Source organism: Nyctibius grandis, chromosome 11, assembly GCF_013368605.1.
Source record: "Nyctibius grandis isolate bNycGra1 chromosome 11, bNycGra1.pri, whole genome shotgun sequence".
In the NCBI taxonomy this organism is placed as follows: Eukaryota; Metazoa; Chordata; class Aves; order Nyctibiiformes; family Nyctibiidae; genus Nyctibius; species Nyctibius grandis.
This window is the reverse complement of record NC_090668.1, coordinates 24,619,693-24,646,708: the sequence shown is the minus strand read 5'-3', so window position 1 is coordinate 24,646,708 and position 27,016 is coordinate 24,619,693. Positions and strand designations below refer to the sequence as shown.

The 27,016-nt window shown below is 44.9% G+C and overlaps 2 protein-coding genes across 3 annotated transcripts; one reads left to right on the top strand and one right to left on the bottom strand.

Moving 5' to 3' along the window:
* The first annotated feature begins 1,887 nt into the window (after positions 1-1,887).
* Positions 1,888-14,915, top strand: INTS14 (integrator complex subunit 14). 2 transcript variants are annotated; one of them, XM_068410142.1, is made up of 12 exons: positions 1,888-1,915; positions 2,659-2,925; positions 4,302-4,409; positions 6,222-6,377; positions 7,710-7,828; positions 8,280-8,422; positions 10,365-10,457; positions 11,542-11,686; positions 11,938-12,071; positions 12,182-12,300; positions 12,683-12,748; positions 13,711-14,915. In XM_068410142.1, the coding sequence occupies exons 2-12, from the start codon at positions 2,704-2,706 to the stop codon at positions 13,960-13,962; spliced, it is 1,557 nt and encodes a 518-aa protein (XP_068266243.1). In that variant the 5' UTR covers positions 1,888-1,915; positions 2,659-2,703; the 3' UTR covers positions 13,963-14,915. The 2 variants fall into 2 exon arrangements, with proteins under 2 accessions (XP_068266243.1, XP_068266244.1); XM_068410143.1 differs by lacking the exon at positions 1,888-1,915 and adding an exon at positions 1,954-2,219.
* Positions 14,916-16,471: 1,556 nt separating this feature from the next.
* HACD3 (3-hydroxyacyl-CoA dehydratase 3) lies at positions 16,472-25,130 on the bottom strand. Its single transcript, XM_068410144.1, has 11 exons — positions 25,017-25,130; positions 24,892-24,934; positions 23,632-23,705; positions 21,812-21,976; positions 20,781-20,832; positions 20,279-20,389; positions 19,524-19,651; positions 19,259-19,371; positions 18,591-18,697; positions 17,666-17,797; positions 16,472-16,869 (listed from the first exon to the last, which is right to left on the bottom strand). Exons 1-11 carry the CDS (start codon positions 25,101-25,103, stop codon positions 16,793-16,795), a joined length of 1,089 nt encoding a protein of 362 aa, XP_068266245.1. The 5' UTR covers positions 25,104-25,130; the 3' UTR covers positions 16,472-16,792.
* Positions 25,131-27,016: the final 1,886 nt, after the last annotated feature.

The window sequence follows — 27,016 nt, the reverse complement described above, 5'->3', positions numbered from 1 at the left end:
TTACGTTATGTTTGAGCTGGATGTGAAGCACAGTTTTGTAAGCCATTCTCACATAAGCTCTTCATGCAAGTTAGCACACACTTACCCTCTTGCATAACACCCAGTGAAGTAATCAGCCTAAATATCTTGCAAGACAGGCATTATTATCTTCTTTTAAATAGTTGGGAGGATCACTAAGGCAACAGTAATAGAGGGTCATGGGAGTACCTAGATGAATAGATGATATAAGCTCTGCTTTTCATATGTAAAAAGAACATGAACATGCATATGGCAGAACTGCATAATATAATATGTATAACAAATTGCACACTATTAGAAAAATAACTCTTCCTAATAAAGAGAGTAAAAAGAATGACACAGAGAGAACAGAAGATGTATGTACACACCCCCATTTAGCCACTCCTCTCCAAAATGAGCTGCCTAAAAGACCTTTTGCAAGCAGAAACATATCCAAAGCTAGAATCAATGGTAAGAGCTCTCCAGCCTTTCACAACACCTGACCACCAGCCTCTGTGTTTCTCTAGTCTTGTAAGTTTAGCAGTTCTTTTCCAGAGTGCATTGCCTCTTACAAGGTCAACCCCTGATCAGCTCCTTTCTCACTGGTTGGACTGTCTCAGCCATAAGACATCCGAAGCAATCAAACAAACCTCCACAGCTTACCTTCCAAAGATGCTGTCCAAGAGGAAGACGAGTACCAGAGGTTGAGCGTAGTGCTGGAGGCTTCTTTGATACTTAACAGCCAGATGGGAGATGCTGTTGCACAGAAACGCAGATGAAAATGATCCCATTTTCACAATGCCTCTGCCAGCAGAGTTCTAATACAAGAGAGGGTCAGGCGTGAAGGACATATTACTGGTGGAATAGCCAATCCAGTTTAATACCTGCAGTCCCTAAGAAGATTAAATAGTATTGCATAGATTTGGATCTATCTCTGAAGCCAATATCTTTGTCTGCTACTACAGGTTATTCTCAGTATGAGGCCAGGCGATGATTATCTCCATTACAAACTACCAGAGGAAAGCACCAACTGTGAGACATGTCTCATTCTCGTGGCAGCTATGGAAGGGAGCAACTGAGGTAAATCACACCGCTCCTCTGCATGGAGCAGTGGTCACTTAAACAAGACAACTTGCACGTAGCTTCATTTTGAGGTATCTTGTACAGCTCACAGGCCAGACAAGCAGCTCTGCTGGCCTTTGCCACAAGATGAACCTACTTTACAATGCCAGCGGGAGCTCTCTCCTCTCTTCTGGAAAAACCCCTCAGCTCCTGCACCATGATCGTGGAGGAAGAGGGACGCTGCAGGGCCCCAGGCTCTCGCTGGCAGAGCAACCTGAGGATGGTGTTGGTAACTGTTTTGTAGGGAGCGGCAGTGGTGAGGTGCAGCTCCACAAAGGCAGAAATAACAACAGTCCTGGCCAAAGAGTTCATGGTCGTAAAAATCCCATCAGCAGATCTATTGCAGGGGAATTAGAAAAAGACGATTTGATGATTTTAAAGCAAACTGTGGTCTGAATGGACGGTTTTGCAGGGGCATATCCAAGCTTTGCAGCCCCCACCCTCATCCCCAGGCACAGAGCAGGGCGACAGTCCCGGCGGCCACCTGGGACGCTTGTTCATCAGGTCTTCTCCCTGCACAGCAGCCTGTCTTTACCCTGGCAGTGCTTTTCCACACCACTGCCATCTAACTGAACTTCTTTCCCTAACGCACGCAGTATTACACGCTCCTCCTGCTTTTTTACTGAGGAAAACACTGTTTTCCCCTCGCCCCGGGCGGGAGGGCCCCGGGCGGCAGGGCCCGCCGCGGCTGTGTGTGGCGGCCCCGCGGCCCCGGCCCGGCCCCTTCCCGCCTCGGCCGCCGCGTTCCGGGGGGACGCTTTGTGCGACGGACCCATGGCGGCACGGCGGGCTGCGGGTGAGCGACACCATTTCCCTTCCCCCTCTGGCCTCACTCACCGCGGACCCCTCGAGCTGCCCCCGGGGGCCGTCTCTCAGGCCCCGCTGAGGAGGAGGGCTTGGGAGGGAGGGCTGGCTCCCTGCTGGGGGCTCCCCTCGGCCATCGGCGTGCGCCTGCTGCTTCTTTTCCCCCATCGAGGCTCAGCCCTGGCCGCGCTCGCCGTTTCCAGGCCTTTACAGCCGCTTGGAGACGCTATGTGTGGTTCAGGAGCAGATCTCTTGGCTTAATCGGTGCTAAATCCCACGTTTTGGGAGGCGAAAGGGTAATTGTCGCTTCCTCTGCCGCACGGTGGGGTCAGTGTGAGGGAGCGAGGCACATCGCCTCATAACTGCAGCTTCAATAATCGTGTGCCTGCAGGAAAGCGGGAGAGGGGCTTTTTACACGGGCCAGTAGTGACAGGACGAGGGGGAATGGTTTTAAACTGAAAGAGGGGAGATTTAGATTAGATATTAGGAAGAAATTCTTTACTGTGAGGGTAGTGAGACACTGGCCCAGGTTGCCCAGAGAAGCTGTGGCTGCCCCCTCCCTGGCAGTGTTCAAGGCCAGGCTGGATGGGGCTGGGAGCAACCTGGTCTGGTGGAAGGTGACCCTGCCCATGGCAGGGGGGTTGGAACTAGATGATCTTTAAGGTCCCTTCCAACCTAAACCATTCTGTGATTCTGTGATTCTATGTGTGGCCTTTTTCTTCCCGCTCCATGCAGGGGATCACTGTTCTCCACGACGGTAGCAGAGAGGAGCAGCTCATCATGCCGACCGTGGTGGTGATGGACGTGTCGCTCTCCATGACACGGCCGGTGTCAGTGGAGGGCTCGGAGGAGTACCAGCGGAAACACTTGGCGGTCCATGGCCTGACCATGCTCTTTGAGCACATGGCAACAAACTACAAGCTGGAGTTCACGGCCTTGGTGGTTTTTTCGTCGCTCTGGGAGCTGATGGTGCCCTTTACGAGAGATTACAACACACTGCAGGTAGGGTGCGTGAAACACAAAAGCAGTAAGCGGTCAACAATAAAAAAAACCCAACAAAACCCCTCACATGTTTCCAAATCATGGTGAAATTGTGTGATTTCATATCATCCTGTGCACAACGTCCTGAATTGAGTGTTTTATCCTTATTTTAAGGATAGATGAAATCAATGTATTTGAAACATTTTGCTACTTCACAAATCATACCTTTGCAGGTAACCTCTGGAGTGTGGTTAATTAAGTTAAAAGTGGAGATGGAGGAGAGGGCTGCCTGATGAAGCTCTTAAAAATGCTAGTGGTTCTGTGACGTTGACATTTTTGTCTGTAGTTTTTGATTTGCTCTTGATAAATGATGCAGCAGACAGGAGCGTTTAGAAAGGTTTTGAGTCAAGTGATTTGGTAGAGAGAAGGTGCTTTTAAGAGTATGTACCAGTTGAAGCAGGGCGAGAATGAGAATAAAGTGATTTTAGGCCCTGCAAATGTGATGGGATGTTGGGAGAAAATGGAAAGGAGGAAGTCCAAGAAGGAAATTTCATATGAATGCAGTAAGGCACTGAAAGTCTCTGAATCCAGTAAAATTTGTACATATGTATCTGGTTATCATATATAATATCAGGACGAAATGATACGTCACTGTTACAGGGCACCATGTGTTAAGTTTGTCAGTTGTGGGACATAGCGATTTTGAAAGATATTCTCTGTTATGTTTGCATTTTAGCAGGTGAAAGCCAGTGTGTTCTCTTTGATTTATTTTCCCCTCCCTAAGAATTTGTTTGAGGAATTTTTGAAAGCCAAGAATCCAGCCAAGCTCCTCTAGCATGTTAGTTTTAGAGCTGCACCCTTCTTATGATGCTGTGTGAAGTTTTCATTTTATGAAGAGCTGGTTTATGATTATAGAAACAGGATGTGAATATGAGTTTTGGATTCTGTTACTCTCTCTGCCAAAGATTTTTGTGAGACAAGCTCCTCGTGGCCTGCTTTCTGAGTCTCTAAGAAGTTAAAGTTGCTCTGACACCTGGGAGGGTTTTCTAAGCTTAATGTTTTGTGTTAGACATTGCTTCAAATTTTGATTTTACTGTTTCTTTGAGACATGGCAAAGGATTCTTTTCCTCTCAAAGAGCTGTGTTTATGATACTATAGTTTCTTCATAGTCTGCTTTCATTGTTGCCTCATGATACTGTTCACTATTTCTTATCTCTTTCTTTTTTCTCTTTTTTTTTAAACTTTGCAGGTCATATATAAGAACACAGCACTTTGCATTGTGTTACAATGCAAAGCAAACCAAACATACTGACTTACCACAGAGCTGTGGATAACTTTTCTCTGTTTCCTGGTAGTGATATGTCACCCAGCAATGACAGTGGTGTTTGTCTTTACAGGAAGCCCTAAGTAATATGGATGATTATGACAAAACCTGTTTAGAGTCAGCGCTGCTGGGGGTTTGCAATATTGTCCAGCAGGAGTGGGGTGCAGCAATTCCTTGCCAGGTATGACTGATATTCATTATTCTTAGAATCTTGTGTATACCTGGTACTCCCTGTAAGCTGCAGAAGGAAATGTAAATGCAATTTGAAATCTGAATACTCTCGGGCATGCTGGTGCTACAGAAAGACAAAGAATTACTGTTTTGGATATATCTGGAATATGAACAGAAGGTGATCTTTATTAAAATAGTCAGCAGCAAAGAACTAGACTGCTTCCTGTCCAATGTGTTACTGTAGTGGAGTGGATTATAACATCTGACCCAAGAGTACTGTTTTGGAGGCTTGGCATTTGATCTGGATGCAATTTTCTGTCCCAGGAGCTCAGTTGGTTTGAAAAGGGTATAGTCACACACACAGTAACCTCTCTCCTCCAGTACCTGATGGTTTCCAGGGCTTGTAACAGTTCCAGGTCTCAAGCAACAGCATGGGACTACTACTGAGTGTGTTTTCATCTGTCTTCTTTCCCTAATGAGTCGTTTGGCATGCGTCTGCTCACACACTCCAGCTCAGCCCTTGCAGCTTTCAGCCTTCTGAATTTGCTGCCTCTTATGGCAAAGTCTGCTTTTAGCCCCCGGTTTTCTGAGACACTTAAGAGCCTGTTGCTCTTTGGGTTGAGATTTAAGTTCAGTAATTTTGCAGCTTGGTGAACTAGGAAGATCTCTCAGAGCAATATTCCTTAAGGAGAAAAAGTGTAGTGGTTTATTGCCTTGGCAATGCTTCATAATCTAATAAGGATAAAAGACACCTTGGAAAAGCAGACATTCAAAGCAGAGAACTAGAAAGATGTGAAAACCGAGCATAGATTAGACCTCAAGAATTTGGTCTCTCATTTGTGTCCTGGCTCATTTTACTGGAACTTCAGGTGATGGGGTGATGAAAGGTAGTGGGGAATGTACTGTGCAGAATCTTGTAATAGTGAAAAACGTTACAGGTGAGCAACAGTTCAGATGGTAACTGAAGAGACTGCAGAAGAGATTAAGGATGAAGGGAGAATACAAATCTGGATGTAGGAGATATACATCGAGTTTCAATTGGATTTGATTTTCCTTACCTCTCAGCCAAAAATAATGCCCGCTGTTGCTGTGCAGTGTTGAAAGAGCAGCTATTTTACTACTCTGGAAATGAGTGGGTCTCAGCTGAGTGTAAATAGTTCCATTATTTAGCATAACCTATTAGTGCAGGTTCCTACAAGGAGTGACTTTGGACATGCAACTGAGTGGAAAAATGCATATATTTTTTTTAATAGTTCTGCTGCAAATTGTGAGCATACTGCAGCTACATTTGTTTGCAAAGAATTAGGGTAATTAATACTACATTCTGTATGGCTTCTGTGGCTTGTAGTGAGAGTTGGGTTGCCCTCCAGATTCTGCAGAAGAAATGGGGTTTATCTTCCATCTGAAAATCAACCTGAAGTTCTTGAGTCCAGCAGCAGCAGGCTGGTTTTTTTTGGCTGTATAGTCACTGTTCTTCTAGTGTACGCTTAAATATGGCCATGTTTATGCACAGCATGGTGTCTTCCTGGCTATGAAATTTATATTTTAGTGCAATTGCCTGATTAGAACAAAATGTGTGTTTACCACGTACATATTTTAAACTGCAATGGTTAAATCTTCAATTTCTCATTTATGTACCTGGAAATTGTACTCACAATTCTTTCCCCAGCTCAGTAGAGGAAATCCCCGTGTGAGCAGGGATTTTCAGTATAAAAGCACATGCTGCTAGGAAGGCTACTGAAATGTGTTGGTTTGTAGTTGCCCTCTGCAGATAGAAATGTGTCTTGTCGTGGAAATGCTGATGAATCCTCTTTGATTTAAGGTTGTCCTTGTCACTGATGGCTGCCTGGGGATCGGCAGGGGCTCCCTGCGGCACTCACTAGCTACTCACAACCAGCGAAGTGAAAGCAACCGGTTTCCATTGCCTTTCCCGTTCCCATCCAAGCTGTATGTCATGTGCATGGCAAATCTCGAAGAGGTGATGTCTTTAACACATACCTTCTTCTTTGTTGCGTTGGATAATTTTTGTTCTTCTCTGAACTAACGATCAGGTCAGCACAAAGCATACTTTGATGTTCTTGTGCTTAGTTTTAAACTTTAGTTGACATTCTGGTGCTTAGTGCTAGTTATTTGGTGAAATTTAACTGTAGTATCTTTTTTAAAGTTTATTATTGCACTATTATTGTCATAATCTTTATAAATCATGTCGGTTTCTCCCTGGGGAATACTATGCGATTTTTATTTCTCTGTTTATGTTATTCCCTTTACTACATTAATTACATTGAATGCTTTGGGGGCTTTTCTTAATCTACAATTAAGTTCTTGAATAGATTACTTCTGTTGCAAAGATGCTCAACACTTAAAACAACAATAGCTTTATGTGGAAATGTGAGTGAGCAAAATCCTGAAGTCTCCAAGCCAGTGTTCAAACCAACTTCCCTTAGTTTTGAAGGAAAGGTGACTGTTTTCTTTCTCTTCAAGTACCTTTGTAAATCTCAGTACCAGCTTTAAAAGTCTTCACAGTAGTTACAATTCTATTGAATAAAAAATGTTTAAAAAGAAGCCTATATAGACTGAAGTTCCTCAGATTAGGTTTTATTAATCGCATTGCTTTTGAATTGACACCTGTATTCTTCTGTCCATCACAGAAGGATTTTCTGCTTAGGCATGCAATAGATATTTCAGCTTCAAGGTCTCTATCAAGGATGATCCTCTTGATTAAGCTGATGGATTGAAGCATTGTTTACACATCAGAATAACTGGGAAAATGTTTAAAATAAATCTTCTATTACTGATAAGTTTAGATGCTTTCACAGGCATTCTCTAAGAACTTCTCAAAAAGAATTATATCTGCCTTCCCTCTTAAAAATTATATTATCCTGAAGGAGCTGAAAGTTAGATTACCAATAAAATGTTACACTAGTTAAGGCATTCCTGTGCGCTTGAAGACTGAGAGCTTCTGGGATTTTTGGTTGCTTGAACCTGCTTTCGGAGCAGAACCTAACAGGATAAAACAGTGTATTGGGAGTTGGACTCGATGATCCTTATGGGTCCCTTCCAACTCGAGATAGATAGTCTGTGATTATTTGTTACTAGGCCAAATGCTGCATCTGGCCTAATATAAATGCAACATAAGGAGTAAATTTCCTGGGAGACCAAAAATGTTGGTTTATTCAGAAAAGAGTGAGATAACAAAAAATCATTATAGCATCCAGTCAGATGCTTTTTGCTGTGTTGTGTGTATTTTCTGGTTAATAAAAAGAGAGTAAACAGAAAACTTAACAAAAACATTCCACTTTATTTTTTACAGCTTCAAAGCACAGATTCCTTAGACTGCCTGGAAAGGCTCATAGATTTAAACAACGGGGAAGGGCAGATTTTCACCATTGATGGACCCCTTTGCCTGAAGAATGTACAATCTATGTTTGGGTTAGTAGACTTGTAGATAATATGCGTTTGTGAAGGTTTCCAGTTAGTATCTGTTAAAGAAAACAAATATAACAAGAAATCTGATTATATGGAGTGTTGTAATTAACCTTTTTTTGGTTTAGTTAATAGTCTTGTTAACTGTATTTTTGTCTTGACCTTCCCTGGTTAAGGTCAATAGTTACTTTAATCATTCTGTAACAAACCATAGCATCTCTTTACGATTAGCAGATAGAAGATACTAATTTCTAATAATTTACTAATAATCCAGAATTATTGTTAGTTTGCCACCAGTGAGATAACATGCTGCTTTGTTTTGTAATTTAGCAATGCTAGAACTATTGAATTAATTGTAGTAAAAAAAAAATTTGGGGGAGCTTAGTTAGTGTGCTTTAGACAAACTGTTTTCATTTGATATGTATTATGTTTTCCTTAATAACTGATTGTGTTTTAGAAAGCTGATAGACCTGGCTTATACACCATTCCATGCTGTTCTCAAGTGTGGCCACTTAACGTCTGATGTGCAAGTATTTCCCAGACCAGAACCTTTCATTATAGATGAAGAAATAGACCCCATCCCCAAAGCAATTAATACAGGTAACAAATCTTTGATTGCCTTTTACTTAAATCCATTTGATTTCTACCTTTTCACTACCACCTCTTACCCTGTGTAGTTACTGTTTCATCCACTTTCTCTCTGCAAGGATCAGTTGCTGGCTGTGTAATTTTTTGGTATATGTGGCACCAGGGGACAAGAACCTCATCCCGTTTCAGCCGTGTGTACCTGGTGAAAGGGCTGGAGTAGGGTAGAGGCACTTTCAAAGCTCAGGGTGCCAATTTCTAGTGGCAAGGACTATGGAAGACAGCCACAGGCTCCTGTCCATGAATACCTTCATAAGCTTCATGGAGGATAGGGGAGGTGTGTTGGCGAAGGGGCTGCATTTTGTATTAGAGTTGCCTCTGTCAGAAAGACTCTGTATTATCAGGTGAGACAAACTAGCAGCTTTCTGGAGGTTTCTTCAAGGAATCCACTAGGAGTGGAGCCGAGAAGAATTGGTGGGGCAGCACAAGTAAAGGTTGAGATTTATGTAATCTCTGTCTTTATAGTTTGTTGTCCTGGCACTTCTTACCAATACTAGGTTATTTTTAAAAACAACTGTGCAAGGAAAACCTTTCTCAGCTCTCCCGTTAGTGGACTGCAGGTAGTCTGTAGATAGCCCATGCCTGTGACTTGCAAGTGGCTAGGCACACTTCTTGGAGTGAATACACAGAACTTCACTGCTTTGGATTAAGAATTAGGTTTGAGCTGGAGTATCAAAATTGCTCTCAGCTCCTTAGCAGTGCACTTGGCCACGTGCATTTTGTTGTTCTTTCCAATCAGACAGTAGAGTGCTGTGGCTCTTGAACTAAAGGTTGGCACCCTCAGTGACACCCCAACGTGGCTAACTCTGCAAGGGAGGTGATGGGAGTTCCTACTGGCTTTGTGCTATTTGGGAAGTGCAAAGAGAGTGACTTGGTGGTTAGATCGTGTGCCCGGGTGTCCTATCAAATGGTTTCTTTTTTGTGAGTTTCTAGCTCTACGGGCAATTTCATTTCCAGGATCTCTCCTGTAGACTTCCTTTTTTACTGTGTTCATCAACAAAATGTGCACAGTTTGCATGTGAATAAGGACATAATAGTGGTAAAATTTTGCAAGGAAGTGAACAGCAACCCATAAATTACTGCCACCAAGATTGCCTTGATTTGTTTGGGTTTTTTTAAATCTGCAAGAGAAAAAACATTTCTCATTTGGGGTGTGATCACTTCTTATTTGCAGCTGCAAACTGTTTAAATAGGAATGAGTGTGTCTGTACTGAAATAGCAAAAGCAAAGAGCATGCAGTGTGTCTTCATGAGGGAGGCTTTGTGTTGCATTCAGTCTTAGAGTTCCTCCTGTCATTCCAAAGATGGGAATTTGGCATGAAGAAAATTTTGTTCTGTGTGCATTAAAATGCAGCGTATGGTGTGCTCAGCCCCTGAATTCCTCCATGGCTTTAATCAAGTGTTCGTTGTTCAGCTATGAGAAAAAACAATTGAATTGCCTTTGGGCCAGGTCCAGTGCCTGGGCTGTCAAGGAGAAGACTCTGCTCCCTGGTTCCAGCTGCAGTACAGGTTGGAAACGCATTGAATTAGAAATTCAGTGCGTTTGTGTCCATAGCTAGAGCACACCATGTGTCACCATGCATTGCGTAGAGAAGAGTTTACAAAGCAGGTACTCTCTACACCTCTGCCAGTGTAGAGCTGGTCAAAGGCTCAGTTCGTGGACAGCAGTATGTGTGTGATGGAAGTTATGTTCTAATCTTAAGAGTGTCGTGGTGCTATCTATGAATTTTTGTATCTTATTAACACCTAGACACCACAGTCAAGGTTGGGGCTCTCATGTGCTACCTGTTGTCACTGCTTCAGAAAACTTAGTGGTGTAAAAAGTGGTAATGTTAAATTGACTCTGAATACATTTCAGCTATTTCCAAATCTAACTTAAACCTGTTGTCTCCCCACAGATCTAGAAATTGTTGGGTTTGTAGATATAGCTGACATTTCTAGCCCTCCTGTCTTATCCAGACACTTGGTACTGCCCATTGCACTTAACAGAGGTGAGCAAGTTTTGTTTCTTTTAGCAAAAACTGCTTTAAGCTTCCCTTGTAATGTCTGTTGTGGTTTAGACTAAATGCAGAAGTTTCACGCTTTATCAAAATGCCAAATGTCTCTAAAGACATGTTTGTGTGGTAACATTAAAATTAAAACCTTGAACACAAGCTCCTACTTTTTTTGAATACTGTGTCCTTTAGAAAGTTAATAGAGGGAACAGTGTTCTTACAGCATCATTATTAACAGAACATGCTAAACATAAAGGTAAAAATAGTTATGGGCCATGAAATATGTGGTGCAAGATGAATATTTAATGCCCGCATCTAATTGGTTCTTGGAATTATTTGTTTTGTAAAAAATCTGATCTTAATCACAACTAGATTGCTCAGTTGCACTTGAGCATTAGTTGCTGCTCATTGGGGCAAAATATATATGTATCTATACAGTGACTGGTGTAGGCTTTGAGGATGGTTAAAGTATTACTGACTTGCAGCTACTTGTGTGCATCAGCCTGTGATAAGGAGGACTTCCCCTTTCCTTTTGTCATGGCCTTGGAGTGAAGCAAAGAGGAAGTGAGATTTCTCTTGGTAAAGAAGAATGAAAGCTCCAGATACGCTTTAATCTCTCTGTTAACACTCTTACCCTGCTAGGCCTTTCACCGGAGCAGATATTAACAGTTAAATCACAGCTGTATTCCAGCTGCTGAAACGTAGTAAGTTTCTCATGATGACCACAAATTGCATAGGAGAGAAGGACTCGAAATCCAGGATGCTTTTGGTGCAGAAGCAGACGTGTATTCATTGCCAGACTCTTGGTGCCGTTTCATTTCACTTTTGGTTTCTTCAAAGCTGAAGTTTTATTTGCAGTTTTTTTGGTAACTCGGTTTTGTGAGTAGGATGCAGTGGAATATTTATATAACATTATAGTGCCTCTTTGCCCAAACAGTTCATTTAGCAGCATTTCGTTCTGCAAAAGTATTAATTGACTCTTGCATGGCAGAGGATACAGAGGGTGCTGTCACAGAAACAGAACTCATGTGTTTGAATTTATTCTTATGTTGTCTCTTTGTTTGCATTCATTCTTCCCTAGAAGGTGATGAGGTGGGACCTGGGATTACAGATGACACCGAAGATGAGAATTCAGCTAATCAGATTGCCGGGAAAATCCCCAACTTCTGTGTTTTATTACATGGCAGCCTGAAAGTGGAAGGCATGGTGGCTGTCGTCCAGTTGGGGTATGGAGCTGGATGTCTGCCTGAAAAATCTTACTTTGCTCTTTTATGCTTTGTTTATAAATTATGCTTATTTATATCTGTAGTTGCACAGAATGCTGCACTGCTCGAGTAAGCTGTGGAGTTTTAATTGTGGATATGTTTCTGCCAGTATAAACTGCAAATAGTGAGCCTCCACACAGTGTGAGGGGGGCAAATTCTAGGCAAAGAGGGGTGGAAGGTTTTCAGCCTTTGGGATTCGCTCTTTCCAATAGGCCAGAGTGGTATGGAATGCTCTATTCACAAGCTGATAGCAAGAAGAAATCAAACCTCATGATGTCGCTCTTTGAACCTGGTCCTGAGCCCCTTCCGTGGCTGGGGAAGATGGCACAGCTTGGACCTATTTCAGGTACTGTTCACGCTCATTTGAATAACTCTTACACATTCAGTGTTTTCTTGTGTGAATGACCTTGCCAAGTCTTAGTTGTTAAGTTCTTTTTATTTTCTTTCCCCCTCCAGATGCGAAAGAAAATCCTTACGGAGAGGATGACAATAAGAGCCCTTTCCCCTTGCAACCCAAGAACAAGCGCAGTTACGCACAGAACGTTACCGTATGGATCAAACCAAGTGGCCTCCAGGTAATGATACAGGTTTTGGACTTGATGCTTGACTTTGATCAGCAGTAGCCATCTTACCAGCAAAGTGGAGCCTGTGTGTGTCCTGTCCGTTTAATGTAATTGCTTTATTGCTTTTCTTTCGTTTTTATAAACACTGGCTCTTTAAAATGTCATGATTAAAATGCAATCAGAAAGCATAGCTTGTTTCATGAAAGCTGTGTCTCCAGTGTAGCATCTGGCTTAGTTTATTGGATTTAGTATAATTACCGTTTATGTTTCAGCCTTTGTGAGCTGCAGGCTTGTCAATCGTCAGGATAATTTAACAATAAATAGTTGAGGATTTTTTTCTGCAGCTTCCCCAGCAGTTGCCAAGATTTTTTATTTTTATTTTCTTTTTCTGCAGACAGATGTACAGAAGATCTTGAGAAATGCAAGGAAACTCCCAGAAAAAACCCAAACCTTCTATAAAGTGAGTAACATTTCAGGCCGGCCCAAGTTTGATCCATAGTGATAGTACAACAGAGGAACATACACTGTCTGTTGTCTGTGGGATGTTCTGTGCAGTCTTGTAAGGCTTTGCAAAAACATACGTGGTTCTGTAAAGAAGGAGACATCCTGGGTCTATTTTACAGACTGGTTAAGGTGAGACAAGCAGGTCTGATTTCTCTGCCACCACGTTCTCTGGCAGGGTGGGACAGACCTCATGAGGTGCCCCTCATGATCCCTGCTACTTCCACAGTGAACTCCTTTGCAAATTTTATGCTGTTGTCCAGGGAGAAATAAACTGAAGGATCAGAGAGGAGTAGGAACACAGATGTTGTTCTGAGTCAGAAAATGTCTCCTACATTTTTTCTACAACTGAAGCAGAGAAAGACAAAATTCCAGGCACATTTGGCCACATCATAATAATCCATAATCTAGACTGTAGCTGGAGGTAATTGTTGTTCCTTTTGTAAGCTTAGTGCTGAAGCAATTTGTTATTGTAGCCCCCAGAGGCTTCAAGAAATAATGCCCTGCCTAAAGGCACATAAGCGCTCGTCAGTTTATAGTGAAGAAAAATCAATATATATACATTTTGCTGGACACTGTGGTTAAAGGCAGCAGTCAGTGAAGCCTAAATTGGAGGCCACTCCCAGCTGGGACACAGACAAAACAGGCAGGTACAATAGCTGAGTGCACAAAAGGGAAAAGGAAGAAGTGGAGATTTATAGGAAGGGATCAAGGGAAAACCAACTGTTCAGTTGTGCCACTATCATCTTCAGCCCTGAAGCATTTTTAATCTCACGAGCAGCTGGGCAGTTTCCAGCAGCTGTACTGATCACTCAGGTTATTTTCCTTTAAGTGAATAAGCTTGCCTTTAAAAAAAAGACGAAAACCATGTTTTATGTAAAGGTTTACAGTGGCTTTAAAAGGAATTTTCCTTCTTTGCAGGAACTTAATCGTTTACGAAAGGCAGCTCTGGCCTTTGGGTTTTTGGACCTCTTGAAAGGCGTGGCAGACATGCTGGAGCGGGAGTGCACCCTGCTGCCTGACACGGCTCATCCTGATGCAGCGTTTCAGCTCACACACGCTGCTCAACAGCTTAAAGTGGCAAGTACAGGAGCATCAGAATATGCTGCCTATGATCATAACATTGCTCCACTGCAGACAGACTTTTCCAGTAGCAGCACTGAAAGAATGTGAAGTCTCCATTTTGGGAACTTCTATAGATGAAGGCTCAAGTGGTTCAAATTTTCTTGTCTTTTTTACTTTCTAGGGCCTGTTTAATTACACTTTGGAGAACTTATTCCTGTCCAAACAGGGTCCCTTACCTGCATCAGTGCTCTCGAAATAAATCTAGCTAGTTTGTGGTGGTTTTAGTCAGACCTGGAAACTGTGGAAAGCGTCCCAAATTCAGTTACTGTGTTGGATGATGGGTGGAAGTTATTCAGTACATGTTAAGAGAGAAAGAAAATACCATAGGCAGCAGACTGCTCATGGCTTTTAACCCCAAAATGGGGTTACTACATAATGGAACTCACAGGTAAAAGTATCCTAAAAGGCAGCTACTATACTTTATTCACCTACTTGATTAGTCTAAAGAACACGTGTGAGAATCGCTGTGCAAGATCAGATACACAGGTAATTCAGGGTGTTGGCACTAATTTTATGTCCGACTTGAAAGCCAGTCTGCACTGCCGTAATGAGTTATCATTTGCATTGCAGCGCTTGTGCTTGTGAAAGTAACTTAATCTTGAGACGTTTTTTTATTTGTGTAATATTAATAAAGAGTAATTCTTCATGAAAATTTAAGTTGGATTTGTGCCATTTTCATAGCAACTAGGCTGTGTGGCCTAAAACGTTGACCTGGTGAAGGCTCAGCTCCCAGCTGTTCATCACAAGAGTTAAATAATAAATTATACAACTTCTCGCATAAAGGGAAAGAACAAACAGCTGAACTAAAGCATGTGGTTGTAAATCTTTATTAATAGAAACACATTCTTTCCTGAAGGACTAAAATTCAGTAGTGTAAGATCCATGACAGCTTGCACTAGGTACCACAATTTCACTGAGAAATACAATGTATGAATATATATGGATTTCATAATAGAAGTTTAAATGTCCAGTGGAGAAATTAAAGTAAAGTATGAAAGTGATCCTTGCTGTTCCATTACTCGGATAACTCAATCCTTTGCCATACTTCAAAGACAGGATGTGCTATAGTGAAATATTTCGTCTCAATATGAGGAGGAACTTCTTTACTTTGAGGGTGACAGAGCACTGGATCTGGGTGACCCTGCTTTGGCAGGGGGTCGGACTAGATGATGATCTCCAGAGGTCCCTTCCAACCCCAACCAGACTGTGATTCTGTGATTAAGTGTGTAAATAATGCTCAACTCTCCTGAGTAAGGTAAGCTGCCCTCTCCTTTGAGCGGGATTCTCAAGTATCCCTAAAGAGAAGTTGCATCATGCCTCTTGTTGACAGAGCACAATTTGTGAAATGCAGCGTGGAGCTTGTACCAGTTCCTTGTTAAAATCTCCTTATAACGCTATTTCCCTTCCTTTACAGTAACAATCACTGGGTCCCTATTGCCAACAGTAAACTGTTTGTTACCTTTAATATATAAAATAATTTTCTGGAGGATTCATATTGTTTTACAGTAGAAAAAGATAAGTAGTAACATGGCACTAAGCTAATCTCAACTTCAGTGCCTGTTCTGCATTGCTGGCATTGCCCTGGGAGCAGTGGCAGTTACTGTGAAGCAACCTGTTCATAATCATGATATGGTTTGGAGCAAACTTTTTGTACATTTTTTTAAACTGGATTAAGGAGGCCAGAGGGATCTGCAATTAACTACAGGAGGCTAGGTGTGAAGAAGGGCATTGTGAAATTAAGTCAACTGAAACAAAGGCTTCCAGGTGAGAGAGGAAATGACCTGGAATTTTTTGTTGTTGTTTGAAGCAAGGGGAGAGGGAAAGGTCTCTTCCAACCCTGTGTGGGATCTCCCTTACTGAGATTTGACAGATGCTATCAAAATAACACAGGTTATTTTGACTCACTACTCCACCCCACCAGGGGCCAGCCAACAAAGCATACACACCAAACTCTCAGCTGCACCCCTCAGTTTAAGTAGAACAGCAATCTTTACTGCCTTTCTGAAGGCTCTAAATACAGGAGCTACAGCCCTGCCAGGAATGATGAGAGGAGCCCGGTCTCCCCTGACAGTTCCACGTTTTCCCTTTGCCTGGGTGGGATGGAGTTCTGCTGGGGTTTGTTCCCATGCTAGGAGAAAGCTGGTACCTATGTTTCCATGGTTTGTTATGTTTCAGTGCTTGCATTACCAATCAGGAAAGCGTCTCTGAGCATGTCACAGAGTGGCAGCTTCCTTTCCCTAATGACTGGATAAGGATGTGTCACTACAGGATCCACACAGCGCTACTATTCTGTGAAGACTAACCTAGAAACAGAAGTTGGTAGCATTTAAATCGACATTAGCTACTTCCAGTTTAATGCTGCAGAAGAAAAGGGGGGTGTGTGTGCTGAGCAAGTTTACCCCAACCGTTAATACCACCCAAACACTGCTCACAGTGGTCTCAGACTGTGCTCCTCTTGCCATCAAGATGCACCCTGGGAACAGCATGGGCCAGCTCATAGTATATCCCGACATCAGAAGCCCTATCTGCATGCAATATTGAAAGAGCAAATACCCAATTAAAGGATAAAACGCTATTTCTATTTAGTGCTGCTCCACTGTTTATAATATGCAGATAACAGGATTTCTTTCTAATATGGTAGTTGACAGGATACGAGTTTAAATGGTACTGTTCAGTGGTAAATGCCATGCATACATGATTGAAAGGGAACAAAATACAGTGTATGGGAATGTTACCTGAATTCACTAGGAAATCATGAAATCTAGCGTGATCATTTAATTTTACAAAATTCTTTACATTACAGTGGGTAAAACCGTAAGAATTAGAGGCTTATCTTGTCATTGAGAGAAGCTAGATAAGAAAGCATTGCAGTCCTCCTTTACTTCATCTTTCTCTTCTTTGGTCCGAGGTGCTGTTTCCTTTGCTTGTAGAGATGACGGAAGTTTACAAATAGCCCTGAAAAAGAGAAGTGTTGAGGTAGGACATTATTGCATCTTTTTAATGCTAGATGGCTGTTCCAAATTAAAACAAACAAACAACCAAACAAACCACCACCCCAAAAAGCAATGTTTTAAGGGTGTGTATAGCACTGAAAGATAAGGCAAGTGTTTTCTTGCTGGGTGAGGCAGGAGTTGCTGCACAGGCTGTTTGGGACGGGGCTGCTCAGGTTGGTTTGTGACTTTTAAAAGTTGCAACACTGGCTGTGCAGAGCTGGGGAAGGCTCAAACAGGTTTTTCAGAGTGAAACTCAATTAAAGGTATTTAATCTGTGAAAGGGAGAAATCTAGGGAAAGTTCAGGTTAAAATTCTAGTTCCTGGAAAAACATGACTTCATGTTGCATTAGTGATTATAATGCAGTTTAATTAAATGTTGCTTTAATTTGAAATTATGTTTAGATTTCCACTAAATCATTCCAAAGCTCAAATACCATGTAAAAGGTGAAACTAAGTATACTGAGGTTATAAATACATGTAAAAATTATTCTTTTAACCCAAGTGATCAGTAGATAATAATGCTAACTTGTTACCAAGGTCTCCTTCTTGGGGGACTAACCAGGGCTAATTAGGTGTGTTCCCCTCCATTACTGAAAATTTACATAAACAGGCAACAAGGATAATGCTTAACCTCAAGCAATTTTGTGGTGCCATGATCCCCAAGATGCAGGAATTTAATTTTCTTTGAAAAATAATACTTATTCAGAGGAAACTGGCTTTTTTATTTCAATAGTGAGAAACACAATTAAATATCTTACCTAAAAACAAGGCTATAAGGTATATTTGAAGCAAAAATGAAAACTGGATTGTGACGTTCAGTGGATTTGGCAATCCCAGACTAAATTTCCCTGTTTCATTGAAGATTGGAATGGATTGAACGATACAGACAGCTGAAAGCAGAAGGCCAGCATTGTTATCAAACATGGATAAAATATACAACTGCCCAGCCCACACCAACTTTTTCCCTTCTTATTTGCTTGCTCTCATTAATTATACCAACATAAAGCTGTTTTTTTAGAACATGCAGTATGATGGAAGGCAGCTAGCTCAGACAGTATCACAGTTTAGCTGTAAAAGTGAACTCGCCTGGTGAGACACTGTTCTCGCACACAGCTGTAGCCTGCAGGGCCCACGCCAGCAGTATTATTTACCATGCCAAAATAGGCACAGCAATGAAATACCCATAATCTTTCCTGTGCTTGGAGTTGGGCAATGCCCAAGCCTACTCCTGCCTCGAACAGGTTCTGCCAGGTACAATTACAACACATTTCTTACAGCTAGAAGCTGAGCGGCGATATGCTGCTTAAATAAATAAAAATTAAAAATAATCCAGACCTGTTAAGACAGAAAAGTTCATGGTAAAGCCCCCCCACTCTAGAGGGGGTACAGCAAGGCTAGGAGCCTGCTTCTTCCCCAGAGAAGTCACCCTCCAAGCAGAGAGGTAACCTTTTGTTGCCTTTACTTTCCTCTCCAGTGCCCAAAAGGAAGACTTCTTTTCACATCAAATTGAAAAAAATATTTCATTCAGTAAGAAAGACAAAAATGCTAACATTTGGTTCAGCTCAAAGCACATGTCTATTTATCTGTTGTTCTATTCTATTATTTTTAAGTCCAGCAGCCAAAGAAAAAAAAAATATTTCCCCAGACTTGAATTCATTATTGATGAAACTTTTTTGGCCATACCTTCTGCCAAGGTTCCTAAGGGGAAAAGAGGGATCCAGGCAGTGTACCGGAGCCAGGTTAGTGGTTTCCATTCAATACCGATGCATGAAAGCATGTAATATGGATACCTAAAGCCAATTCAGTGTGAGAAGAAACAGACACTGTTTAAAATGGCAGCTGCTACTAGAATTAGTCTTGCATATGTATATGCTGTATAGTCAACGTAATTCCCAAATGACACAGGAATATTAAAAAAATTGTTCCTATGGGTCATGATGATTTGGCAGTTTACAGAACTAATGCTATTATTCTGACCATATGGATGGATGTAACTTCCTGGATGCCTAATAAACCTTTCAAAATACTTCTTTTGAAAGAGAAACAGAGCATAGTGCAGCTCACTTAACAATGGAAATTCAAAGCAACAGAACCTTCAAGGAAAAAAGCAGCAGGTTTCCCTAGGTTCAGGGCAGTATTATGTTTGGACTCCAGCCTTGTCCCAGCTTTTGGCAGGTGGAGCAACCTAGGAAGGCTGTGCTAGTCCATGTCTAAAGGAGATGTTATTCTCTGTGGCCAAGGCACTACAGCCACTCTTCCAGAAGGTACAACGATCAAAATGTTCCTTAAAGAGTTCTTGGGAACAACCACATTGTTCTGTGTACACCTGCCAGAGGAAAAATCCCACAAACCTGAACAGCTCAATGATACTCCAGAAATAAAATATGAAGAACACCACAGGTTTGCTCTGCACTTCCTCTAAGCTTCCGAGGACAACAAACAAAATAAAGTTTCTTCCAAATATCTGTTTGAGAAAAACAAAGTAAGGAACAGTCACACTTTTCATTAAAAGAAAGAGCAAGTCCTTGCTGTCAAAACCACAGTCTCAACACTTGTGTAAGAGAAAGATTTACTTTAAACATGGGAAGAGCAAGGAGAAGAATCTTAAAATATTACCTGCACTACAGCAGGTATCAGCGGTGATTTGACTAGTCCTATTAGTGAATTCATGATCTCCATTAATGCCAGGGTCTGACAGAAATACATCATGTCAGCAATAGTGTGAAATGTATCGTAGAAGGAATCTGTAAGATACAGGAAATTGGTTTAGAGAACAAATGAATTTCCACCTTCAGGAGGCCGGCGCAGCAGCACAGCTTGTGATAACAGGATTCTAGTTGTATTTGAAAGAAACATTATGTGTAATTATGTAACTTCTTTATAGGCCTTATCTTGAAGTCACAGCACTTAGGCCAGAAACACTGCTCAAGTGCTCTTTTTCACAAACAGAAGGATCAAGAGCTATTTCAGTAATTGCTTTACAAAAAAAGGGCTAGCGCTGTACACCTCAATAGAATGAATCGTTCTCGCTTCAAAAGCAAAATATTCTGCCCGGCTCAGTTTCAACAATACTAACATTGCAGTGAGCGAGACATTTTGCTCCAACTGATTTCTTTACAAGCAATCTTGGCAGAGTACAAGTATCATTCATCAGAATACGCAGTCATGATTTACAAGAGGACAGTATTTTCCTATCCTTGACACTGTGATGGCTTTGGAGAGGCTTTTGTTGTGCACTCCGGTGATGCGTTTGTGGTTTTGTTTCTTAAATATGTCTTCCTTTATATTTCCCTATTTAGAAAGTATTAAAAACAACACTAAAAAACCAAAATAAACCCCCCAGTGTAAATAAAATAGCGCTTATTACTTGCCTTTTCCCAAGATGAACAGTCGTACTGTCATGTTCACAAAAATCCAAGAGAATCCCAAAAACTGTACAAGATTATACATGACTAAGTATCCCTTCTTCAGGTGTTTGAAAGCTAAAATCAATAATAAACACATCAGGTGAGCAGAGTACAACGGTAACGCTTCTGCAAAGAGTACAGCCGCAAACCAGGCTTTCTGTGAGACTAAAGCTTACAAGAAAAAGGGAAACTATTGATTGTGATAAAAGGGTTGCTCTGTGCACTGTGGGTTCTGCCAGCCTTTACCATCATCTGCTAGAATTCAATTCTTAATAGTCAGATTTGTTAAATTCCTTGGAAACTGCAGTCCATTTTTATTACATTTCTAAATAGCTCAGTATACAAAGATCCCCCTCCAAGACGCACCAAGCAAGTCAAAATTGCTCCATAAGAGTTGAGGTTCACACATAAGTGACGGAAGCTCTCTAAACCCCACCTTACACGCTAAAAAGTTACGGTTACTTACGGTCTTTTGGGACTCTGGATTCTATTTTCATTTTGTTGATCTTTTCTTCTTCCTTAAGATGAAGAATAAGGTTTTAAAGACTGTTACTGTAATTAGCAAGTGATTTGTTAACTATACTGTTGCAAAGCTAGTGGGTTTAAAACTCAGCTAAGCTGCCAGTTGCTAGATGGTTTAAATTTTCACCTGCATAAAACAGCATATTCATTATCCAGAAATTATGGTACAGTAAAAGCTAGAGGGTGTTCAGCAGTTATCCTGCCCTCGCTGTGTATTCTATTCTCATAATTAGATACTTTTGCTGAAAAAGCCTGCTGTTTTCTGTGTTAACTCTCTGTTATTGCTGTTACTTAGAGCTGTTCCTTAAAACATTTCATGACGCACCAGTTCCCCCCTGAAGGGAACTGAGAACACCCAGCCCAGGCTCTCCGCCAGCCCTTCACCACTGCTTTCCGGCTTCTGCCACTGCAGCGGCGCTTTCTCCTCTGCACTGTGGAGGGGAACGGGGCAGCATTTGTTGTAAAAAAAATTGGCAGAAAGTCTTTTCCAAGACGGTCTTGCACCGCCCCGCTGCAGAGAGCTGCTCGACCCTACCAGACGGTGGGAATGCCGAGTGGCTCAGGAAGGAGCCTCAGAAATCCCTACTCTCCAGACAAGCAATGCCTGGGACTGGTGTCTCTGGGCTCTCTGTGGCACATTGACATGATCTTCACACGGATCAGGACACAGGGCTGTGAAGGTGTCACGCAAGGGGTGCACACCCTCGGCTGCAGACCCTGGCCAGCGCTGAGCTAGCGCACGGCCACCAGCTCCAAGTCGTGCTGCTGCTCTCTCTAGCCAGCAGTGTGCCTATTTCTGAACTCCTGCTTACAGTTTGAGCCGTTTAACCAGTTCTATGTGGGATCTGTATGAAATAGCATAACAATCAGCATGCCAGACAAACCCAGGAAAATGAACACAAGTTCACGTGCAGGGGAACAGCTACCCTTGCTTTGTAGCTGGCAGCATAAGCCGCACGTGCCCACAGGACTGACCTTCTCCTTCAGTTCCATTTCAGCATCCGATTCATCTAACCAGCGGTCGAAGTCTGGAGCTAGGAAGAGCGGGCGCTTCTCTTGCTTGGTGAGTCTCTCCCACCAGTTACTCTCTTTTTTCTGCACAGTGATGTTCAGCTGCCTTTGAGTCACCCTGCATACAGGCTGAGGGCAGACACAGGAGCATACATCAGCAAAAGTCCTAAGAAAGAAGCTCTGAGACTGCGTTGATACTCGAGGCAGGGATGACAGGGACTGCTGTAGCACAAGCATCTCTCTGCTGCCCAAGGCATGGAAGCAAAGGGCAGCCCAGTTGAAGATGGCAACTGCGATCGCTGCAGGACTTGATAAGCAGCTTGAAAGCCTGCCTGAAGCGCACAGCACCATTGCCACTATTGCATCCCTCCATCCCTCAAGCCTACGCCAGAGTGCTCTGCATGGGACTGCCTCTCAAACCAGCTGAAAGTGATGCAGAAGAGCCATGAACTGCGCTCTTAACTGTGCACGTTACACCAGCACTGCTCTCTCAAGGCTGTCTGGATGCTCCTGGGACACTTGAAGGCTGTAGCTGTAATTTACAGCTACCGACACCCGTGCTTGCCTGTTGGAAGCTCCATCTCTCGCTGGTGGCCAGCCTGGCACCAGCAAGCAGCACTCATGGTGCACATCAAAGCTAAAAGAGAAAACCCTGGACTGCAATACTTCCTAGTCCTGACCATCTGCAGTTACACAGATTTCAAGGAGTCAGTTCTCCTCCAGCCCCTCCACAGTGACTCAGAGTGACTAGACTTTTGGAAGGAGGCTGCTCTGCAGAGGCAAGGGCTTGCCTTCCAGGCCTGGCTCACAGCACAGCCCGTCTCTGCCAGCACAGGGGACAAGCGCGGGCAGTGGTGGGCACCTCTCCGCACGCTGTGGACCAGGCAGCCGCTGCTTTACAGGACAGATGACAAACAGGTGACCAGATCCTGGAACCAAGGGATGTTCATTGTCTGCCACTCAATACCTGGTAGGAGCCACACAAGGAACCTGCCTGCTGCCAGACCCTGCAAATTCACCCTCCGGCAGTCTCCTCCCTCGCTGAAGCAGCAGAGGTGAAGGGTGGCTCCCAGTCCGACTGCAGCTATCCCCAACAGGCAGCCAGGAATGAGCAGCACAAATCCTGCCCTGGGAGCAGAGCCCAGAGTTTTCCTGTGCCCCTAACAGCTTCAAGAGGTACAGACAGACTTTACAGCCACCTGCGAGTAACGCGGAGGGGCTGCTCTTCCAGCCAAGCTCTCTCCTGCTGGACTACAACAGCAATTCAGAAAAGATTTTGCAACAGGAGCCGCAGCGTATCTGTACTGGCAACCTAAGAAATCTGCACAAGCCAGAAGCACGAGTTCTCATGACTTTATTTTGTCGGGCTGCAAAAGCAGCCAGGAGACATCACACTGACACTTCGGAGCACAGCGTTCCCCTGCTCTCCAGTCAAGGTTCTATCAGACAACACATTGCCAGGTTCTCTCATTATTTTGCTTCTTTAAATCCTTAAAAAAATTTACAACTACTGTTTAACAACTGATACATGTAAGGCCTGTTTCTATTAAAGCACACCCTTGTGAGCACTATCACCAGTGAGGTGAGTTGCATTAAGGCAGGATGGTGGCTGAGCACCACGACAGAGGTCTGCCACAGACGCCTTTTAGTTTGCAGCAATTACAGAGTCACCAGGAAAATATAAACGGCATATTATGGACTTCATGCACAGCCATTTTCCCTTCAAGATTTTCAAAAATTACTTTTTCTTTGCAGGAGTTAGTTCAAAAAGTAAAAATACCTACTTTAGGCTCAACCGGTTCCAGGAACTCGATCTGAAATTCATAGATGTTGTCTCCTTTGGCACCATGACCCTGAGCTAAAAGACAAGAATTAACAAGTCAGCGTGAAGGTTGCAGCCAGCTCTGCACACCCCACCTGCAAAAGATGCTTTATACATGGAAATATGCAGCAGTCATTGCTTCCCCCTGCCTTGCTGGGAGGCAAGAGGAAGCCACACGATAACAGGGAAGACACAAACAGCCCAAAATGTTGCTTGGAGGTGCTGTCACTGGAGCTGGCAGCGAAAGCTGCTGCAACTCTGCATGGCGCTGGAAAAGGGTCCTCCCTTGCAGGAAGGCAGCATAGGAGCTTCCCAAAAAGAGGGGCCCAAAAGGCTGCTCACGGCTGGCTTGAATCCGACTGGAAATCCCCTGTGCCTGTGGGGGATCCAGCCTCCAGACTGATGAGGAGCACCCAGGAAGGCCAGTGTCTGGTGGGTCCGTAGGAGCGTGACGTGGGGAGTCCCCTCCGGACGGCAGGAGGGTGCGTTCATCTCTCATTTCCTGCAAACACAGGTTTTGTCCCTGGAAGGGCTCCGAAAACCTGCGTGCTGAGTTTAACTTCCACCCTTCCACGCCGTAAACTGATCCTGAAGTGAACACGATGTGCAACGACAAACGACACCCTATCGAATGGCCCTGGCTGTGGCTCACCAGGGAGGCAGCGCTTCCTAGACAACGCATCTTAAAGAAAAGCACCACATAAATGAGAAAGGCCAAATAAAACCAGCTACAGCGTATCCTCAGTGCTCCCTGGACGAGCCAACCAGCTCGGCTGACACAAACCCACCTTGTAGGAAGAGATCTGCTTTACCTTTCAAATGCAGCGCTAGTTCCCGATGCGGAGGTTTGATAACGGTTGCAAACAGGGTCTTTGCGAAAGGAAAAATTGCTGCGAGTTATCGCCGGGGTTCGGCTGACACAGGGCAGCAACGACACATGGAAATGTCACCGGTATGTAAATGTGAGGAGGTGTTTTTTTCGTATTAGATAAGATACCACCTGCTGTCGTTAGTAGGGCTGGGACACAACGCTGCGGAGGTGGGTGCGGGTCATGATGCACCCGGACATGCCCGGCGCCCAGCACGGATCGCTGCTGCTGCTGCCACCAGGGGTGGCGATGGGGACCGGGCACCCGGCGGTGCGGGCACACCGCGCTCTACCCCCGGGACACCCGGGGCTTTGCAGGAGCCCCCCCCTCGCCCCCCGCAGGCCGAGCCCTACCTTTGAAGTGCAGCACGTTGTCGGTGATGGCGATGTCGGGGCTCTGCGGGAGCAGAGGGAGCGTTAGGCGGCCCCTCGCACGCAGCTCCCCCCCCACCGTGCCCGCCCCCTTCCCCCCCCGGTACCTGCACGTCGCTCAGCTCCACGCGCAGGTACAGCTCGCGGTGCCGCTGCGCCCAGTGCACGTGCGGCCGCAGGCTGGGGCCCGCCATGGCGCGCGCCGCCCCGCGCCGCTGCCCTCCCCCGCCAGCAGGGGGCTCCGCGCGCGCCTGCGCACAGCGCGCACCGTCCCCCCCCGGCGGCCGTGGGCGGGGCCTACCACGCCTGCGCGCAGCGGCGAGCGGTGCCGTCATGGCCGCCGCGGGGCGCGAGCACCCAGCTGCGGCCCGGGGATCCTCCGGTGGGCCCCGGTGCGCCTCCACTCTCCCCTTCGGCCCCTCTGGGCGTTGCGTGTCCCCCCCAGTCCATGTGCGGCCTCCTGTTGCCGCCGCAGCGGCGCCGGCTGCGTTGGCCGCGGTGGCAGCGGCCTGGGTGAGGGAAGGCGTCAGGTGTTTCACTGAGCTGTGCCGCCTGTGCGGGCACCGCTGCCTTCCAGCGCCCCTCAGCAGCTTTCTGCCGCATGGGCGTCAAATCCCTCCGGCATATCCTGCTGCCGCTGGAACCCGCGGGGAGTTTGCCTTGGTGTTGACCCCCGTGCTGCTCCCTCCGCGCCACAGGCCTTCGCCGAGGGGTGGCTGCCTGCGAGGGCGCGGGTCGCTGCTCACCGCTTCAGCCGTGACCACGGGGGCTGATAAAAATACAGAAAATCTGTAGCCTGCCCCGTGACCACGTGCCCCAACGTTTTAAAATGCTGATGTCGTAATTATTACGTGCCCCAAGACCTTGCTGCTATAATAACGCTTAAAAAGGACAGTTCTGATTTTGGTGATGCTTTCAGAAAGGCCGCCCCTCGCTCCCTCAGCAGCTCACCCAAGGGCACCCGGCCCATGGCCTTCCACACACTGCTGCAAAGTCCATCCTCCCCTCCATCCCAGCTCAGCACGACCTCTCCCTCCCAGCTTAGGGGGCTTTCTCATGCTCCTGCAAAGGGTTTTCTGTGTGAATCTCTGTGTCGTGTTGGTAAGAGACACCAGCTCCGTGCCTCAGCCTGCCTCGGAGCAGAGGCTTTCCAACCTCTGCCAGCCCCGAGCTGCAGTGGTACTTTCTGGGGTGCTTTATTCTGGAACGTAAACCCAGTGTGGGGGACGGCACCGAGCAGCCGGTGTGGGAAAAACAGCCGTCAGGTCCATGCGTGATCTGGGGCTTTTACTTGTGCATGCATTTATGAGGCGACACCTGCAGCAACGTTATTTTTTCTGGTTTATAGTGGATCAAAAAAGACTTTGCTTTACAAAAAGTGGCTTGGCTTTGCAAAGGGAAATTCGAATGTATAGAAGCACTCAGCTGTGGTCTCACTGCACTGGAACCTGTGGGTGCACTGGGCTGAACATGTGTCATCAGTGGCTGGGAGTTGGGTTTTGGGGTTTTTTTGTGGTGGGAAGCCTGTCGGTGTGGAAGTGGTTGCAGTCTACAATTACCTGAAGGGAGGTTGTAGTGGAGTGGGAGTCGGCCTCTTCTCCCAGGCAACTAGCGATAGGACAAGAGGACACAGCCTCAAGCTTGGCCAGGGGAGGGTCAGGTTGGACATTAGGAAGCATTTCTTCTCAGCAAGGGTCATTAGCCATTGGAAGGGGCTGCCCAGGGAGGTGGTGGAGTCACCATCTCTGGAGGGGTTTAAGAAAAGCCTGGACATGGCACTTAGTGCCATGGTCTAGTTGCCATGGTGGTGTCAGGGCAATGGTTGGACTCGATGATCCCAGAGGTCTCTTCCAACCTGATTGATTCTGTGACTCTGTGGTAGGGTTTTGGGGGAAAAAAAGCCAATTTTTGAAACTGAAGGCTCCCCGTGCATGGGGGTTTGCACGACCTGACCCGCGTGCATGGGGTAGTGCGTGTGTGTCCCAGGTCCCCGCGCACGGGGTACTGTGTGTGTCGGGTCCCCGTGCGCGGGGTACTGTGTGTGTCGGGTCCCCGTGCGCGGGGCAACGCGCGTGTGCCGGTGCGCGGGGGAGCGTTGCACGTCCCA

Coding starts and splice junctions, on each gene's coding strand:
- INTS14 (XM_068410142.1), top strand. CDS start 2,704: ATGCCGACCGTGGTGGTGATGGACGTGTCGCTCTCCATGACACGGCCG. Junction 4,410..6,221: donor GTGCAGCAATTCCTTGCCAG/GTATGACTGATA, acceptor CTTTGATTTAAG/GTTGTCCTTGTCACTGATGG. Junction 12,749..13,710: donor AAACCCAAACCTTCTATAAA/GTGAGTAACATT, acceptor CCTTCTTTGCAG/GAACTTAATCGTTTACGAAA.
- HACD3 (XM_068410144.1), bottom strand. CDS start 25,103: ATGGCGGGCCCCAGCCTGCGGCCGCACGTGCACTGGGCGCAGCGGCAC. Junction 18,698..19,258: donor AGTATCATTGAGCTGTTCAG/GTTTGTGGGATT, acceptor AATTGGCTTTAG/GTATCCATATTACATGCTTT. Junction 17,798..18,590: donor CTTAGGAACCTTGGCAGAAG/GTATGGCCAAAA, acceptor TTCTGCTTTCAG/CTGTCTGTATCGTTCAATCC.